Here is a 16,738-nt window from a genome sequence, read left to right on the forward strand (position 1 = left end):
AAACCTGGATAAGCTCCAGCCTGATGGGTCACTAGGCTTGAATGCAGACTTTAATAACCCTTACCTTGAAAGGCACCAGTCATGCACTGTAGATATCCACTACGAACTGCTGTTGTGGAGTTCTTGTTAGTCATTCCTTTCTACAAGATGTAAAACAACAGGCCATGATTAATATCATTCTCTATTATAACTCCTTGCTTTATACATTTCTGTAAGACCTTAATAAAATTAATAGACTCTAGCAAAATATAGAGCTTTTACTGGTCATTGATTGAATCTTGTCCCACCTTAAATGCATCCACAAGCACCTTAGGTACTTGTGTTGAGAAATGTGTACACCAGTGACTCAACACTGACAAGCCATGGACAAGAGCTCCTTCATGCACTGAAAAACACAACAACCGTGAATCAGCATAATGTGTTACAGATGTAGGTCCGCAATAATAATTTTTTTTTCCTTTTTTCTTATTTTTTTTTAAAAAAATCGAATAAGCGCCGCACTTAAGGCATGGCTTTTAGAAAAATTCAATAAGCACTGCGGCGCTAATTGGAGTAAATACGGTAATGTGCTTAGGTCCAGAAATAAATTGCATACTTCTGAATAATGCATTGTATAATATAGTAATTAATATGCATTGTATAATAGTAGTAAGAACAGTTATTTGTTGACATTTCTTTAGATTTTACTTAGCTGCTTTGACTGAATACAGCAAGTATGTTGTCAAATTACAACAAATGTGAAACCTGGCCTGTTCTAGGCTCTTGGTAGTTGGGGAGAACAAAAAAGGCAGGTGAGTGAGAGAAAAAACAAGGGTGTGAAACAAACCTTCTTGTTGTAAATATTTCACCAGTTTCTCTGTGACCAGTTCACTGAGTCTCTGCACAGATGAGCTTCCACTAACTGAGTGGTGTTCTAAACTCCTGATCCCTAAAAGTATATAAAAAAAATAATTTTGTTACATATACATTGCAGGTTAATTTTTTTTCAGTTAATTGATTCACCTTCAATAAGATACTATTAACATTCTTTCTGAAAAGAAACTCTTTAAACACATAAAACTTGTTTTTTTTTGTTGTATTTTTTTTTATTGACACCTTATCTAGTAGTTTCCTCAAGTACAATTATATTCACTAATTCTTTCAAAAATAAGCAAGTAAAGGGAATGACATAAAGAGGTTTATTAACTAGAAATAAATCTGTCTTGATCTATATTAAACTCTCAACACCAGCACTCAAAAAAATGTGTAAACACTGTAAGTCAGTAAGGAGATTTCATATTTTGAGGCTAACAAACCTTGAAGTACGCCAACTCTGTCATTCCACTGCGTCAGTTTGCCTTCAGAACCTAAGCCATGAGAATATAACACTTTAGTAATAGTAATAATAATAATAATAATAATAATAATAGTAATAATAATAATAATAATAATAATAATAATATTAATTAAGATTTATATTTCTGGTGGCCCAGTAGTTTACATATGGCCCTCCCTAATTGATTACATATTACATACTGTAACTAGAACAATTAACTAAATCAGCCAACATTGCCCATCAACATTAATTATTTTTAGCACACTTCACTACTGTTCCTTACCATTAAGAACTGCAAACAGGAAGTCAATCAGTTCTTCCAGTGCCCCTGGATCACTGCACTGATGTGCAAGATTCTTTAGGATTAAGGCAGCTTCCTGTCTGTGTAGATCTTCTTTGGCACGTAACTGACCTAAACATTTGGTAAGAGTTATTTAACTTGTAAGCATTTTCTCTTAATAAAGTTTAAGAACCATGCAGAGGATTGAGTGAACTTGATACCATTCTATTCATACATGTCATTTCTATGTTAAGGAAGGTATTGGAAGTGGAGAAAGAGGGGCAATTAGCTCTCCCCTCCCCACTCCCCCCAGTGACACATAGATAAAACTGATGGTACCGCAGATGGTGGGGCAAACAATTTAGTACATGTTTATCCAAGGAGCTATATATTGTTTCTGTTACTTCTAAAAATATATCTACTAATTTATTAGTAACCAGTTATAATGACTAAATAAACCCAGGTGAGATAATTCAATTTTTTAAGAAGTCTTTAAGTTTAAGGTAATTTGCTTTTCTAAGTCGTAAACTTACCGACAACATTCTTGCAGATATCCAAGGCATACTTTGATAAGTCAATTGAAACTGATGAAATTAAATATGCAGCACCTGAAAAAGAAAATCATCAATCATTATTAACAATCATTAGCGACCTTTAGATTGGACGACAAGTACAAGATTGAGTACGGGTACGAGTTTTCAAACCAAATTTGCGTGCCTCCTATAATCACTTATCACACCAATCTTATCCCTAACATTTTCCGTGTATGTCAGCAACAGGAAAGTGTTATAGTTCGGAGGATACAGTTGTCTCTAAATTCCAAAGTCGTACTCGTACTGGATCTCGTACTCGTAGTCAAATCTAAAGGTCGCTATTATCACTGGGACAGTAATCATTCTCACACAGCTTGTTACAACTTGCTATTTAATTTATACTTACATTCAAGAACCACTTCAGGATTTCGCAGCAGAGATTTCTGCACTACGGGTAAGATTACATTGCTGAAGTCATCATGGGTCACATGACATAACAAAGGACCAATGTGCACCTGAGGAGTTGAAAGGTCAAAGGTCATATTACAAGGTCTAAATTGACAAAACACTATATAGGGCAGTGCATGCTACATGCAGGATTGTTTGTTAAGGTGTTTTAATTTATAGTATTAAATATTCTTACCAGAACATGTTTGGCAGGTTTTGTCTTGCTGTTGATTACTGCCTTCACATACATTTCAAGCAATGGCTTCTGTACAGACAAGAGAACAAAGCATTTACAATCATAAATGTCACTTCATTGCTGCCATTCTTTGAACAGCTAACGACCTAGCTACTATTAATAATATTGTACACATACTTGCCTTAAATGTACTTATTGTTTCACTGTCTTTATTTTTTGTGCAGAAATTGAACAGAAATCCAGTTAAGCAGCCACGTTCCTGGAAATTGAAGAATATATTCATAAATTTTGATTGCACATATTAAGGTTTTTTCAGTTTCTCAAATTCTTTGCAGATGACCTAAGTGATGAATTGACAAGTTGTCAATTCATCACAAACAAAAAAAACAGCTCTAATTCCTTTGGAAGAGGTAAGAGAAAATTCACCTGAGATGCCTCCATCTTGCTGATGGCTTCTGCATATTTAGATGTGATTCCTGGAACCTGGAATTATGAACAAAAAGACCACACAGGCACAAACAAATTAAAGGAATTTACAGTATAGGAAGTTACAAGGTGCTTTAAGCTATGATAATTAGCATTCCTTATCTAATTTCAATGTAAGTACATTTATAACAACAAGTAAGAGGAAAACATGTTCCTAGCTGAAAATAAATCAAATGACAAACAAAAATTACTAGCTTGTAGCATACCTCTCTCCACACCCTGTGTAGTTTCTTCCTTGCAGCTTCACAAACACAAGCTGTTCCAGCAGACAGAACTCCATGCAGAGCAAGACATTGAACTGCGACCAGTCTGATCCACTGTGCATCATTACACAGCTCGGTGTTGTTGTACACATGTCGTGCCAACACACACGACCAGCATAGGAGAACAAGATTTGAACCACTGATCACATAACTGTACAACAAATAAACATAAATGTCAGAAAACAGACAGAAAAACCCTTGGTCATTCAACATATAAAGTGAAACGCTATAACAGTCTTTCCGTCATCTGAGTCAACTAATAAAACAAAGAAAAGATGACAAAAAACAATGGTGGAGAAGTGGTCGCAAGTCAAATACTCGGAAAAAAGATTTTCTGAGTTCCCCAACGGGAGTCGAACCCATGACCTTCCAGAATACCGGTTGGATGCTCTAACCACTGAGCTATGGGGACTCATGGTGAGCGAGGTCATATAACTTATTTTCACTTTAATCCAAGTCACCACTTATTCACAAAAACCAATGTAAGGTTATTCCTCAGTATTGCATTGCGCATCCCTACTGCACATAATCTCACCAAAGAGGTACCAGTAATAGTCATTTTTTTTTTCGAAAATAAGTACAGTGACCTATCATTTTTCCTGTTGTTTTGAATTGGGTGATTATTTTCTTTCTTCAAAATAAATATAGACTGGGTGAGAACTACTGGTATGCTCAGTGTAGAATAAGAAACAATCGTCACAAACATGAATTTAGCAAGCACTCATGACTATAATCTAGTTGGTGATAATATAAGGATTTATAGGGTACAAACAAAGTGCTGTTGCTCCTAAATGAGCATGGTACCCCCTACTTTAATTTCAAAATTTAAACAATCAACAGGCAGTTTGACAAAAATCTCTGTGCAGATTCTACTTCAGTAGAATGACCTCAGGCACCTTATTCCATAATTTCAAAATTTTTTCATTCAATAAGAGTGGCGTATTCTCACCTTGGAAAGGAGTAGATGATTTGGTTTTCAACATCAGAAAATGCTATGCAGAAGTATTTAACTGCAGCCACACCTGATCAAAACCAAAACAAATCAAAGCAACATGAACCAAAATACAAACAAACTGGCAACACAAAACAAATGAATAGTGACAAAAAAAATGAGAACATAACTTAAGTGGCTTGAAAATGCATATATAAACCAAGGGTTTTTTGCTCCAAGGGTTTTTTTCCGGGTTCTCCAGTTCTCCTCCCTCCACAAAAACCAACACTACTAAATTCCAATTCGATCTGGAATCAGTGGGATCAAGAAGAGCTACTTAGTGGAAGATCCCACTGTAAATTACTATCCCATTATTGTACATGCTTTTTGGAAAAACATCCAAATTCCCCATGAAAGACTTTATTTAAAGTTTTGGTTTGAACCACACCGCACCCCTCTAGAAGTTCCAGTTTAGCTTTAATACCTTTTATGGGGTGGGTATGGATATTTTCTGGAATTGTACATATCAAATACCTTGCTTTTCTGCAAGCACCCGAAGAACTTCCTCAACTGCTTTTCTTGACCCATTATCTCTGTAAAGATATGTTCAATTTTTTTAAGTTGGAAACAAGTAAGCTAAATTCTCATTGGTTGGAAATGTAAATCAAAAGCCCTCTGGGAGTTCTTGTGACTCTTCAGAGTTTATTTTTGAAAATGACCGTCACGTCATATTGCTGTAAAGAAGATAAAAGCGTGCATCAACATAAAGAAACATTAGACTCCCACCCCAATTTACTAACTAGCTACTTTTGTCGCTCGATAAAAGTGTGACACCCACGCGACTCTGATTCACTGTCACACGCGATGCTCGCGAACTCACGACACAGCTAAGAAAAAACAGGTTACCAACTACAAAAGGCCAGAAAGGCAAATCCAACTAAAAAAATATATAAGATGGGACCTGAAAGACAACAACACCGAATTTCGATCAAGTGGTCCATGTCACGGAGCAAGCGCACAGGGGAAACCCGTCACTGCATTGGTCTGACGGAAAAGCTCTGCAACTATAGCGACAGATCCACCTTTGAAAAGATCTGAGCTTGTTACCGGAGGAGACACGGCCCAGAGACAGGACTCCCTCCCCGAACGATTTCCCACCTCGACAGCTAGCCCTCTTTGTTGAAATGGATGCCTTTGTCCGATCACATGGCGTCTACATATATGCAGCGGTTGTTGTTCCCACGCCGACACCATTCCAAGAGCGAGAGACACTCCAGCAGAGCCAGGGACGACAGCACAAAAAGAATACAGACACACACAGACATAAGTTCACAGATATTTGGTCAACAAGTCATCTTTAAACGTTTCTCCTCACGTTCACTCACGCACCTACGGATGTTGACGGAAATCAGATGTTCACTCCGGAGTCCAGGAAAAGGCAAAAGGGGACCCAGTTCGAATCCTGATTCCCATGCTGCATAAAAAAGAGGGTCTATGATATGACTAGAATGTGGACGTATTGCTTATCACTAAGAAAAACAAACAAAAAGCTTAAAAATAAACGCAACTGTCAGTGTAAACAGCATCTGCAGACCCTCGATTTTCTGAGACTCACGGTCCTCCGAGAAAACAGAAATCCGAAAAAAAAGAGTAACAAGTCATTTGATTAGCGCCTGGTTTAAGGACTCTTTAGCTATTTTTCCGATTGATCAATCTCCTGGTTTTCATCTCCAGATTTTTTACCTCAATCCAGATTCCAGTGCTTTGAGGTTGAGAAGTCTGCATCTTTTTGTTAAATCTGATGATCGCATTTTTTGGCATTTACTAAAAAAAGAAAATTTTGACATGGCGGGAAAAATATTGATATGGCGGGAAAATTCCGCGGCCTCAGAAAGCAAATACGCATGGAATGCACCTTGTCCCCTGTAGTATTATCTTGTGTCGTCATGACGTAACAAGACAAAAAGGAACATGGGTTGATTTGCATGCATTCTAAATGAATTGGTAACATGATGGCTTTCTCTGGCCCATGTCAACGCATTTGGCCCTATACACTTACAATCACAAGTCATTGTTTTCTATATACCGGTAGCTCCAAGGTGCTGTCCATGTGAAGCTCTAGCCAAAGATGTGCCATAATTCGCTGAATGTAATATAGGCTGAGTTATATTAAACTCAAGACGCACGAGAGGGCGTGTGTGACAGTGCCTGGTGGTTGTCACTCACAGGGTTGTCATAGTAACCATTCACTCAGCTAGTAGTGAGTAGCTCCATTATTCTTACAGGCACCTTCTCCATGCTCATCTATTGTTGACAAGTTTGAAGGATTATAGATAATTTGTGTAAAAGGCAAAAATCCATACCCAAAATCTTTGGCGTAACCTTATGGAGTGCAAACTGGTTAAGTTTCATTCAAGGTTATTCCTTTCACAAAAAACTTCACTAATGAGACTCAATACTGTGTTTTTGATTCAGTAACAAATGAATATTAACTTAAAAATTTACTTTTAATTGTAACTTATGGTAATATAATTTTTTACTTTCCTTATATTGTTTTTGTTATCATTTTCTTATTTTTATTTTAGTTTTAATTTTTTATTCTGTAAGAGCATTGAGATTTTTTAATGTTATGCGCCAGAAATATATTATTTATTATTATTATTATTATTATTATTATTATTTATCTATAGACTACACAACTGGTAGAACTGTCCGAACTATTGATTACCTGTAACGATGGTGTGTCAGATAAACTAACTTGATCACCGCTTTTACTGCAGCTTCAGAAAAATCTAAGGAATTAAACAACAGAAAAAAATGAAAACATGAAAGAAGGCAGAAGTTATATAGAGTTTGAAGCTGTGCGCTGCACAGCACAAAGCCTTTAAAAAATGTTTGCAGTAAAACTGTTGTAGTGCGAGGAAGCATTGATCGCGAGAGACCACGTGAAAATTTTAATTTCAAATATTACATTCACTTTGTTTCAATGACCAACATCACGCGATGATGGAGTTCGTTTCCATGACAAAGATAAAAGAATTTTAAATTAATAAAATATTTTGATCTGTCTCAGATATCGAATTACTTTTATTTACACTTAAAAAAAAGGAAACAAGCCCGCAAACATACCCGGTCTTTGGATGCAAGGCACGAGAAGTTCTTCGCAAACGTGCCGCCTCTCTTTGGTGCTAGCAGTCGTTATTTTGTTGGCACACTTCTTTAAAATTTCGACCACCTATATAAGAAATGAACAGGCGTGAAAGCATGTAGATGTAGCAAAAAATTAGAGCAGTAAACTGGATAAAAAAAGGAAGTCTCCAAACACTACCTCGGCCGCCATCTTGGCCACGTACGTTTTGAGCCCGCCATATATGTGGTTCGAGGCTTATCACCACGTCATGTAAAAGTTACTGTAGTGTTGTCCACTCGTTCGCGTGGAACATGGCGGCAAATGTTGGTTCAACTATGAAATGGCAAGATCTTTTGCCAGAACACCCAGTATTCAAAGAGCTTTCGCAGACAGACAACGATACAAGTGCAAGAATAACAGAAGAATCTCAGGAGAGGACAACAAATAACATTTTGATTGAAAATGATGGTGAAATATTCCTATGGGATTCCTCGAAGAGTAGCATTCTGACAGCAAATCTAAAGAACTTGCATTTTGAAAATGAACGGTCCGCTAAATTCCAAGTAAGTAAGAAATTCATTTTAAGTTTAATTGATTATTTAAATGGTTGGTATAATGTGATGATTGATTGATAGATTGACACATGATTGCCACATGAACCCATCTTGAAAACCCCAGTTAAATTTCATTTAGCCATATTAACTCTGATTTAGCCGAGTGCAAACAATGTGCAATTTTTGTGTACAGTCAACTCTCTCTAAAATGGACACCGTCAGGACCAGCTCCAAATGTCCGTCTTAGGTAGAGAGTTGTCCGTGTTATAGGGAGTTCAGTTACTGTAAAATGACAGAAAAATGGCAGGGATGGGACCAACACCAGGTGTCCGTCTTATAGAGGGGTCCGTTAAGAGAGAGTTGACTGTACTCAGGGCTATCATTAAGGGCCGTAACCCGTAACACCTGTTACGGCTGAGTTGACTGAATGTTACGGGTGAAAATGTCGATTGGTATTATGTTACACACACGGAGCAAAATGCTATGGGTGATAACTTAAATGTGACGGCTGCTTTAAAAATTAATGACAGCCCTGGTACAGTTAATTCCCTTTATTTTATAACTGACACCTTCGGGACCACCATTTGGTGTCCATAATAGAGAAAGTCTGTACTAGCGAGAGTTATTTTCAGTAATTCTTTATATTTTCCCGGGACTTCAACTCCTGTTCATAATAACAGGGTGTCCGAAATAGCGAGGTGTCCACAACGCGAGAGTTGACTGTACTTAGTTATTTTGTTGAGTAAGTTGTTGAGTTTCATGCTTTAGTACAATTATTTCTTTCCACAAACCCTTCCTCTTTGTCTTTTTCCTGACCAATAACCTTCCTTTTAAATATGTTCTTTCAATTTTGTAAACAGACGTTTGTATGCACAGAGGCTCCTCTGTTTGATGTTGATTCCATGCTGTTCAGCCCTTCATCGAAGTACCTTGTGCTCATAGGAGAAAGAGGAATATCAGTTCTTGAGATGCCGATGAGATGGGGAAAGTTTGCTGAATATGATGGTGGAAGTGAATCTGTTATGTGCAGGTATATTTGGACAGGATATTTGAGTATTTTTCTCAAGTGAGAAAGTGTTGGACTGATGTAAATGCTGTCAAATTTAGGACAGTTTTCATTAATGAGTGTACCAAAAACCAGAACCAAAGAGGGTGACTTGGATGACAAGTTATTTTGTTCTTTTTCAGGACCATTCCAATTGATCAAAGATTCTATGTTACTCATCACAAGGTAAAAGTACTTGATGTAAAGTGGCATCCAGGAAGTCATGCTGATATTCATCTCATGGTTCTTACCTCAGATAATAACTTAAGGTACTTTGAAGCTTATCTAGTAAAATATTTAAATATTTTTAAATCAAAAGTGCAATGTCCAAGTTGTACACTGTAATATACCATTATCAGCTCAACACCAACTCGCCTTGCTTTATTTGCTAAGCTACATGTAGGCATCTTATTTTTATTTGACACTGTCATTCAAAAAAGACTTTCTGATTATTTGAGTCTATTATTTTTTTCTCCAATGGTATATCTTTAAAACAGACTTTACAATGTCCTCAAACCAACTTCTCCAGAAGAAACAATCTCCTTGGGGGAATCATCTTCACTGACGGCAGAATACAGCAGGAAGTCCATGTCCATTGGTTCCATGTCGTCGTTTGCTGCTGCTCTTGGAGAGAAAGCCATTGCATTTGACTTTGCCCCAGCTGTTACTAATATCGCCCCAAGAGGAAGGCTCAACTCTAGTGATGCTGAACCAGAAGTCGCTCATCCTATGTTTATTTTGAGAGAAAATGGCGATATCTATTATCTTGTTCATAGAATTTTACAACAGAGGTAAAGGTGCATTTAATTTTTGTTTCATGTACATGACTTCAAAAGTTTTAACTCCTGGAGCCACACTGATAGTACGATGAATGATCTTGCTTTACATGCTACTCGCTGACAATTAGAAGGAGAAAACAACACTGAAATGTATGGTGGGAAAAGGGAGGTGCATAATATAACCTTGCCTGTCTATATGCCAAGCAAAACATTAGAATCTGTTACAACCTGTACCATACAGTTGTATCTATCTCAGATGAAGTTACTTTTCCAAGACCTATACACATGTAACACTGTTAGAGCATGATTTCATTATTCATAAGAGCTAGGGCGTATTTATTTGCAACATACGCGTGTAGCCATCACATTTGCTTGTTGGAATTTTTTATGTTTTGGAGCTAAAAAACAAAAATATTTCTAACAAGCAAATGTGATGGCTACATGAGTATGTTGCAAATAAATACGCCCTAAATGACGTAGTCCCTGTATGCTATACAGTTGTCAAGCCAAGGGCAGAATAAATACAACTGAACATCCAGATTATATAAAGGAGTGAATTTTCAAATTAATACTTTATTTTTCCAGTTCCTCGGTCTCAATCTTATTTTGGTGATAAAATAATATTTTAACAGGCACCAGTCGCAGCTGATTGGCCCACTGACAATGCACCCTGCAGCAGATGATAATTATGGATTGGATGCTTGTTCCTTGCTGTGCCTTCATTCCCAGCCACCTGTTATTGCCATGGCAACAGGAAGCGGAAAAATTTACCACTGTATTGCTTTGGAATCCGAAGAATCTTATAATCCTGAGGAGGTAGGACTCTTAGCTTGTGTCGCAGTTGTAATCTAACCCTGGCTAGTAAATTAGGTATTAGTTTCAACTGCAGTGCAGGCTATAGGACTCTCTGATGCTGCTAGTCTTTAGGTGTTGTGGTTTCCAATCTTAACAGACATGAACAATTTGTTTAAGAAGGAAAAAGATTCTGTATTTTGGTGAGCCTGGAGGGCAAGTCAAAATACAAATAGCATAAATAAAAAAGATGAAGTTTGTGAACTGCACCTTTAAATATTTTAATTTTCTTTTACAGGAAATAGAATCCTGGAACAGACATGGAATTGTCAGAAGTGATGGTGGTCAGCAAAAGCTTTCACTTTTTGTTCATGAATGTGTAGAACTTCAGCTCTCTTTATTAAGTGAAGCAACAGACAGAAGTTCAACAGGAGATGATGAATCAGACGAAAATGAAAACTTGTCCTTGTTAAGACTACAAAGAGGTATTTTGTGTGCTTGGGGTATAGGGTTATTGTACATATCAACTGATGTATTTTCATCTTTGTTCTAGGCTTTTTTGTTGTGTTCATGCACTATAAATTCCACTTGAAATTCAGACATTAAAAATGCAGGCCTGGCCATTTAAGACACCATTCATTCACTGTGCTTCTTATCTAGGCGGTAAAGGAATGTGTATTTTGTGTTTTATATTTTTTTAACCAGTTTGGTTTTTATTTCCTTTTGTTTCAGATAATTTATGATAATGAATTAGACTACGAGCAGTCCCTCTTTTGTGAAAAACAGGAAATGCTCGTAGTCTAATAATAAATATATAAGGCAATTCCAAAAAAATTTAAACTAGTTTGAAAAATTTTAAACCAAAGATAAATTGTTTGTGTCTGTTTAACAAAGGACAACCACGTAAATATGCCAGAGGAGGGGTAAGTATGTAATAGACTAGCATCCCTTCCAGGGATGTATCAATCTGTTAGTCTTTCTGCTGAATGCTATCAAAACCAGAGAAGAGTCTTAAGGCATGGCCAGTCTCAAGATTCTGAGTTATATATTACCAGTGGAGGGGGACAGGGGGGTGGGAGCCCGGGAGAAAAGGGGCGGGAAGCGAGAGGAGAGGGCGGGAAGCAGGAGAAAACGAGTAAAATTTCGCAACATTTCGTTATGTTTCGCAATGGACATGGAACAAACAGGTGAGAACAGCAACGGAAAGGGGCGGGAGGCAGGAGTAAAAGGTACGGGAAGCGGGAGTAAAAGGTACGGGAGGGGGGAGGTTCAGACCCCCCTGTCCCCCCCCCCCCACTTACCAGGTACACTTTGACCAGACTAGTTATCACTGCATCGCTCAGAATCTCTTGATTTTATTTTTCTGCAGATCCAGGCTCTCCATATCAGTATCACTGTTCACACAATGCTGGAGTACATAGTATTTCATTGCCATGGGCTAAGAAATTACAAAACTATTGTTCACAAGGTAAATTTCACAATAATGTTTCTTACCTTTAAAGGAATATTTATTAATAATAATGATATGTATTTACCGGTAACAAGAAGTTCTCAACCACACAACTTTGTGATGTTCAGCACTCTAGCTTACCCTTACTTGCACAGAAAATCTATTACTTATACAAGGCCATTATGGTTTAAAGTGGAACCCTAATCATTGATTTTCATTATAAAAACTAATATGCAGATATCACGGACAGTGCATCTTAAATTTTTTTTTTCAAGTGTCTTGTTTTTAATCTGTCTTAATATTAGTTAGTCATAATCAACCTTGTTTATTTATTTTGGTTCATTATCACTGCTTAGGAGTATAATTTTTTACGTTAACCAAAAACTATTTTTTTCGAGATTTCAGTAATTTTTCACATCAGAAAAAGGACTTTTGTACATTGCTCCTTTAAAGTTTGTTCTTTTCTCTGTCCTAGATGATGAAGGTTATTTTGATCCTGATGAAGCAGCCATTGTCTATCATATGATATGTACATCTCCTACAGCTGCAAGGTATATCTATGAGGAGTACATTTTATGCAATGTGACATGACCCTTTGTTGATTATGAAATTTTGTTTATATTCAATGTACATGTACTCATCCTTACATGTAACTAAATTAAATACACGTTTCTTTTAATTAGTAACTTTCTCCTTGTAAATGCAACCTTGCATTGTTGCTTTAGATTTTGGAATTTTGAAACTCAATACAAATTAAATTTATATTTACAATATCTTCTGCTTAGAAAGAGATCTCTTCTCTGTGGTTCTACGTTAAATTCCTATCAAGTGTTTATTTGTACGCATGCTCTGTTTCAGTTCATCTCCAATCCTTGGTGTTTGCATAATCAACAACAAAATTCTTGGTTCTTCAATGCTTTGTTTGACCTCAAAGATGGAATGCATTGTTAAACCCTTGAGGTAAGAATTGAACGAAATCAATTTTTATCTTATATTTAATTAATATTACTAATGTTTTACTGATGAGAAGCAACACTCTGATTAATTTTATTCTTTTTGTTGTTCTTTATTTTAGTTTGCTGGATAGACCACCTTCTCCTTCATCAACAGAACCAGATGAAGAAACCAGCTATGAAAGGTCAGTTTTTATTTTGATTGAACCAAAAAAATATCAAAACAAGAAAAAAACTTGCTGGTGTGTGCGTGAATGGAACTAACCAGGTTTGTATATGGCTGATATTTGTTTGTTTTGTTTACAGCGGAGGGTTTTCACCAATAAGACACTTGAATGTGGGATTATTTAAAAGCCAGATTGAGAAGATTTTAACAAGAAACACATCAACACCTTTGCTAAGGTCAGTTAACTTGTAAGTTAAAGTAACCATTGAAATCATTAGAGATTGCGACTCCCTAATAAATACAAACCCAAATATTTTTTAAATGGAAAAATTTCTGATGATGATAAACCCCACCCACCCCCATCTCCCCCCCCCCCCCAAAAAAAAAAAAATTAATAAATAAATTGTTTTTAGTTTATGGTATCAGTACTCAACACACCACATTCACTGGATTTGCAAGAGGTATCACTCCCCCTCCTCCTTCCCCACACCAAGTCTAAGAAGTTTCCATGGATATGTCCTGTGTTTAAAGTGGGATTGCACTTGTCTTACAGAGCTGATGGCAAATCTGACAAGCTCTCTCAAGAAGACTGTTATCAGCTGCTTATTCAGGCTCAAGAAGTATTGAGGAAAGAGTATATTCAAAAACAAAACAAGGCCAGGGAAGAGATAGAAAAAAGGTAACACAACAAATATCTTGTGGAATACAATATAAATGTGGGGTTAATGTGCAGAAGCAAGCAACAGTGAATAAAATGATGATGGGGTGGTATAATTTGTGGAGAAGTGCAGAGAAGGTAAATAAATGTTATTATTTGAAATGTTTTGTGCAGGTGGGTGGGGTGCTTATAATCAAAGAGAAAGAGATCACTGTTAATGTTTTGTTTCAGAATCTCAATCCTTAAAGACCAGAAGGAACAACAAAACCATCACTTGAGAAAACTTCATGGCATCAGCGAGGAGCTTAGAGAAAAAGCTGAGGCACTAGGTGAAAAGTTGGTGGATACATCAGACAAGCATATGGAACTCCTAAAAAGGTGAAAGCAATGTGTTGGTAACTTCTGCTGCTTGCTAGCTAATGTGTTGGTATCATTTGAGAATGCAAAATATTGCACTTAGCCTGCGAATGCAGATGTATTTTTGGCTGTTGAGGCCCTCAAGCAGAGAAATGTGACAGGCGGAAATATGTCTGCGTTCGCAGGCTATAAAATTGCAGTTGGTAATTGAATGATACAAGACACCACCAGCATGTTGGTTAACAAACTCAGCATGTCATGTGACAAAATATATCATTGACATTTTTTTATTAATATTTTTCTTAAAAAGTTCTTCCTAGTAACACTCTTGTTTATATTGCCAGGACATTTTCTTTTTGGAGGAAGAGAGGGGTATATTAGGAGGTTAATTAATGTCACTAACTAAAAATGTAAAATTCATTTAAATTTCAGACTGGAAGCTTTATTCCGTCATGTTCACAGTGGCGTTCCAGTTTTATCTCATGCAGAGAGTAAGATGAAAAAGGAGTTGGAAGACATTGAAACATATTTGAAATTCCACAAAGAATCACTACAACAGGTAGTGTGGTGGCGAGTGATGAATTCTTGTTGGTTTATTGTATGCTCTAAATGAAAGAACAAATGTTCAGGACCCCGTTGATAACAGTACGCATGTACTGAAGGGCTATCCTGGATAAAAATTCGATTATTATTATTATTATTATTACCATCCGATGAAAAAGAGTTTTCAGATTAGAATGAAAACCATGAAGTACAGTCCTGTGAACAAGTACCAAAAATAATGGGTTTGACTGACGGACGGTTGGACAGTTGGATGCATGGACGGACGTACAGACGGACTGATTTTTTTTGTGTTAACAGGATCTAATCTTTGCAATTGACACATTAAAACTGAATGTTTCTGTTTTTTGTTCCAGATTGAAGCTAAGAACATGTATTCAAAAAAGAGTCCACGAAAGTCAACATCTACAAAGTTACCAGTTGTTAATGTGTCCCAGCAAAATAACATTAAAAAAGTACTAACTGACGAGTAAGTACCACGCTTGTTACCTTTGTCAGAAATAGTTAACAAAACTTGATGGTGAATGCTCCATAGCCTGCGAACAGGCTCCCGAGTGGGGCTTCCGTGAACGAAGTTGGGGTTTCTGTGAACGAAGTTAGTGGGGTTACACAAGTGAAGCGAGCGGAAGAGCGAGGGCCCGTACTCCCCCTCAGGTCCCGCTCTTCCGTGAGCAGAAACCCCACTCAGGAGCCTATTCGCAGGCTAATGCTCTAGTACTGTACTGTACCTCATCTATCAAGGGCGGTTCTAGGGGGAGGATGTGAGGGGTGCACCCCCCCTGACATGAGCTGTGGCTTTGTATTCGCTGACTTTAAAATTTGTTTATTTCACCAGTCAGTTAGGCCATTCCTTAGTGGTGCACCCCCTCCTAAGAAAAATCCTGGATCCACCTGTCTGTTCGTATAAATAACTCGGTCAGAACTATTGCATTCAAGATCATATTCTCACTTGTCTATAACTCACAAATTATGTGATCTTAATGTAACTCTGCTCATAAAAAAATTTAAATGTATGGTGTAGCTCAACTTGAATATGCTTTATCTAATGGATTTGTTTATCATTTTAGGAGTGAAGTAATTACCGAACTTGTAAATCAAGTCAAAGAACTCAAACTCCAAGTTGGATTGTAAAATTGTTGAATAATGAGAGACATACAAGATATGAGATACTGTATAATGTGACAATGTGAAGAAAAATCTAGTCACACTGAAGAGGCCTTTGTAATTTGAGCAAAAGTAGTGTTAACCTGTTCTGCTGGTGGAGAACAAAATATTACTTTGAAGTGTCAACTGTAAGTTTGTAAAGGCAATAAATCTGAACCAACTACTTTTCACAGACTTCCTCAGGTATATTAAAATTATACTTGTTTGGTACTGCATATTGTATCTGAGATGTCTCAGTAGCTCTACTTGAAAAGAGCACTGATGATCCTTGTTGGAAGTTTGAACAGCAAAGTTAAAAGAGACCACCAGTCTATATTTTCCCTTGGTTTGTCAAGTGGAATCGGGAAAAACAGTTTTAAAGTAAAGTAAAAGTAAAACTTTATTTAAAGGGAGCCCTTGTGGGGCGGGGGCCCTTTTAAAAATAAAAAAAATTTTAAATTTAATTAAAAAACCAAAAAAAAAAAAAAAAAAAAAAAAGTTTTCACATGGCAAATTTTCCCTTTCACTGTTTTTTGCTTCTAACATCATGAACTAGGAAAAAAAGAGGGGCTAAGTGTATTCTGTCGTTTAACAAAATAGATGTGGATTATTCATGTGGTTTCAATGTTGTTATGTACTTAAACTGTAAATAGGAATATACTTTTATTAAAAATACCATTTACCAGAAACACTGTCTTT

The 16,738-nt window shown here is 36.8% G+C and overlaps 3 protein-coding genes across 3 annotated transcripts in view; 2 read left to right on the plus strand and 1 right to left on the minus strand.

Moving 5' to 3' along the window:
* Window positions 1-7,805, minus strand: part of LOC144646731 (stalled ribosome sensor GCN1-like) — a 35,626-nt gene extending 27,821 nt beyond the window's left edge. Inside the window, 16 exon segments of the mRNA XM_078506414.1 lie at window positions 65-140; window positions 288-385; window positions 827-928; window positions 1,296-1,346; window positions 1,599-1,727; window positions 2,129-2,203; window positions 2,535-2,643; window positions 2,772-2,840; window positions 2,953-3,030; window positions 3,198-3,254; window positions 3,464-3,671; window positions 4,470-4,542; window positions 4,986-5,044; window positions 7,180-7,243; window positions 7,581-7,686; window positions 7,780-7,805. Of these exon segments, the coding sequence (XP_078362540.1) occupies window positions 65-140; window positions 288-385; window positions 827-928; window positions 1,296-1,346; window positions 1,599-1,727; window positions 2,129-2,203; window positions 2,535-2,643; window positions 2,772-2,840; window positions 2,953-3,030; window positions 3,198-3,254; window positions 3,464-3,671; window positions 4,470-4,542; window positions 4,986-5,044; window positions 7,180-7,243; window positions 7,581-7,686; window positions 7,780-7,791 (1,366 nt within the window). The 5' untranslated portion in view covers window positions 7,792-7,805.
* Window positions 1-16,738, plus strand: part of LOC144646761 (SEC14-like protein 2) — a 137,833-nt gene that overhangs the window by 115,885 nt on the left and 5,210 nt on the right. The window lies entirely within an intron of this gene.
* Window positions 7,880-16,437, plus strand: LOC144646743 (nucleoporin 88-like). The gene is made up of 16 exons (XM_078506425.1): window positions 7,880-8,144; window positions 8,996-9,165; window positions 9,324-9,449; window positions 9,678-9,971; window positions 10,592-10,775; window positions 11,050-11,236; window positions 12,121-12,219; window positions 12,677-12,752; window positions 13,060-13,161; window positions 13,277-13,339; window positions 13,461-13,556; window positions 13,874-13,999; window positions 14,210-14,356; window positions 14,768-14,894; window positions 15,253-15,365; window positions 15,964-16,437. Exons 1-16 carry the CDS (start codon window positions 7,893-7,895, stop codon window positions 16,025-16,027), a joined length of 2,226 nt encoding a protein of 741 aa, XP_078362551.1. The 5' UTR covers window positions 7,880-7,892; the 3' UTR covers window positions 16,028-16,437.

Source organism: Oculina patagonica, chromosome 3, assembly GCF_052425735.1.
Source record: "Oculina patagonica isolate OP01 chromosome 3, crgOcupat, whole genome shotgun sequence".
Taxonomy (NCBI): Eukaryota; Metazoa; Cnidaria; class Anthozoa; order Scleractinia; family Oculinidae; genus Oculina; species Oculina patagonica.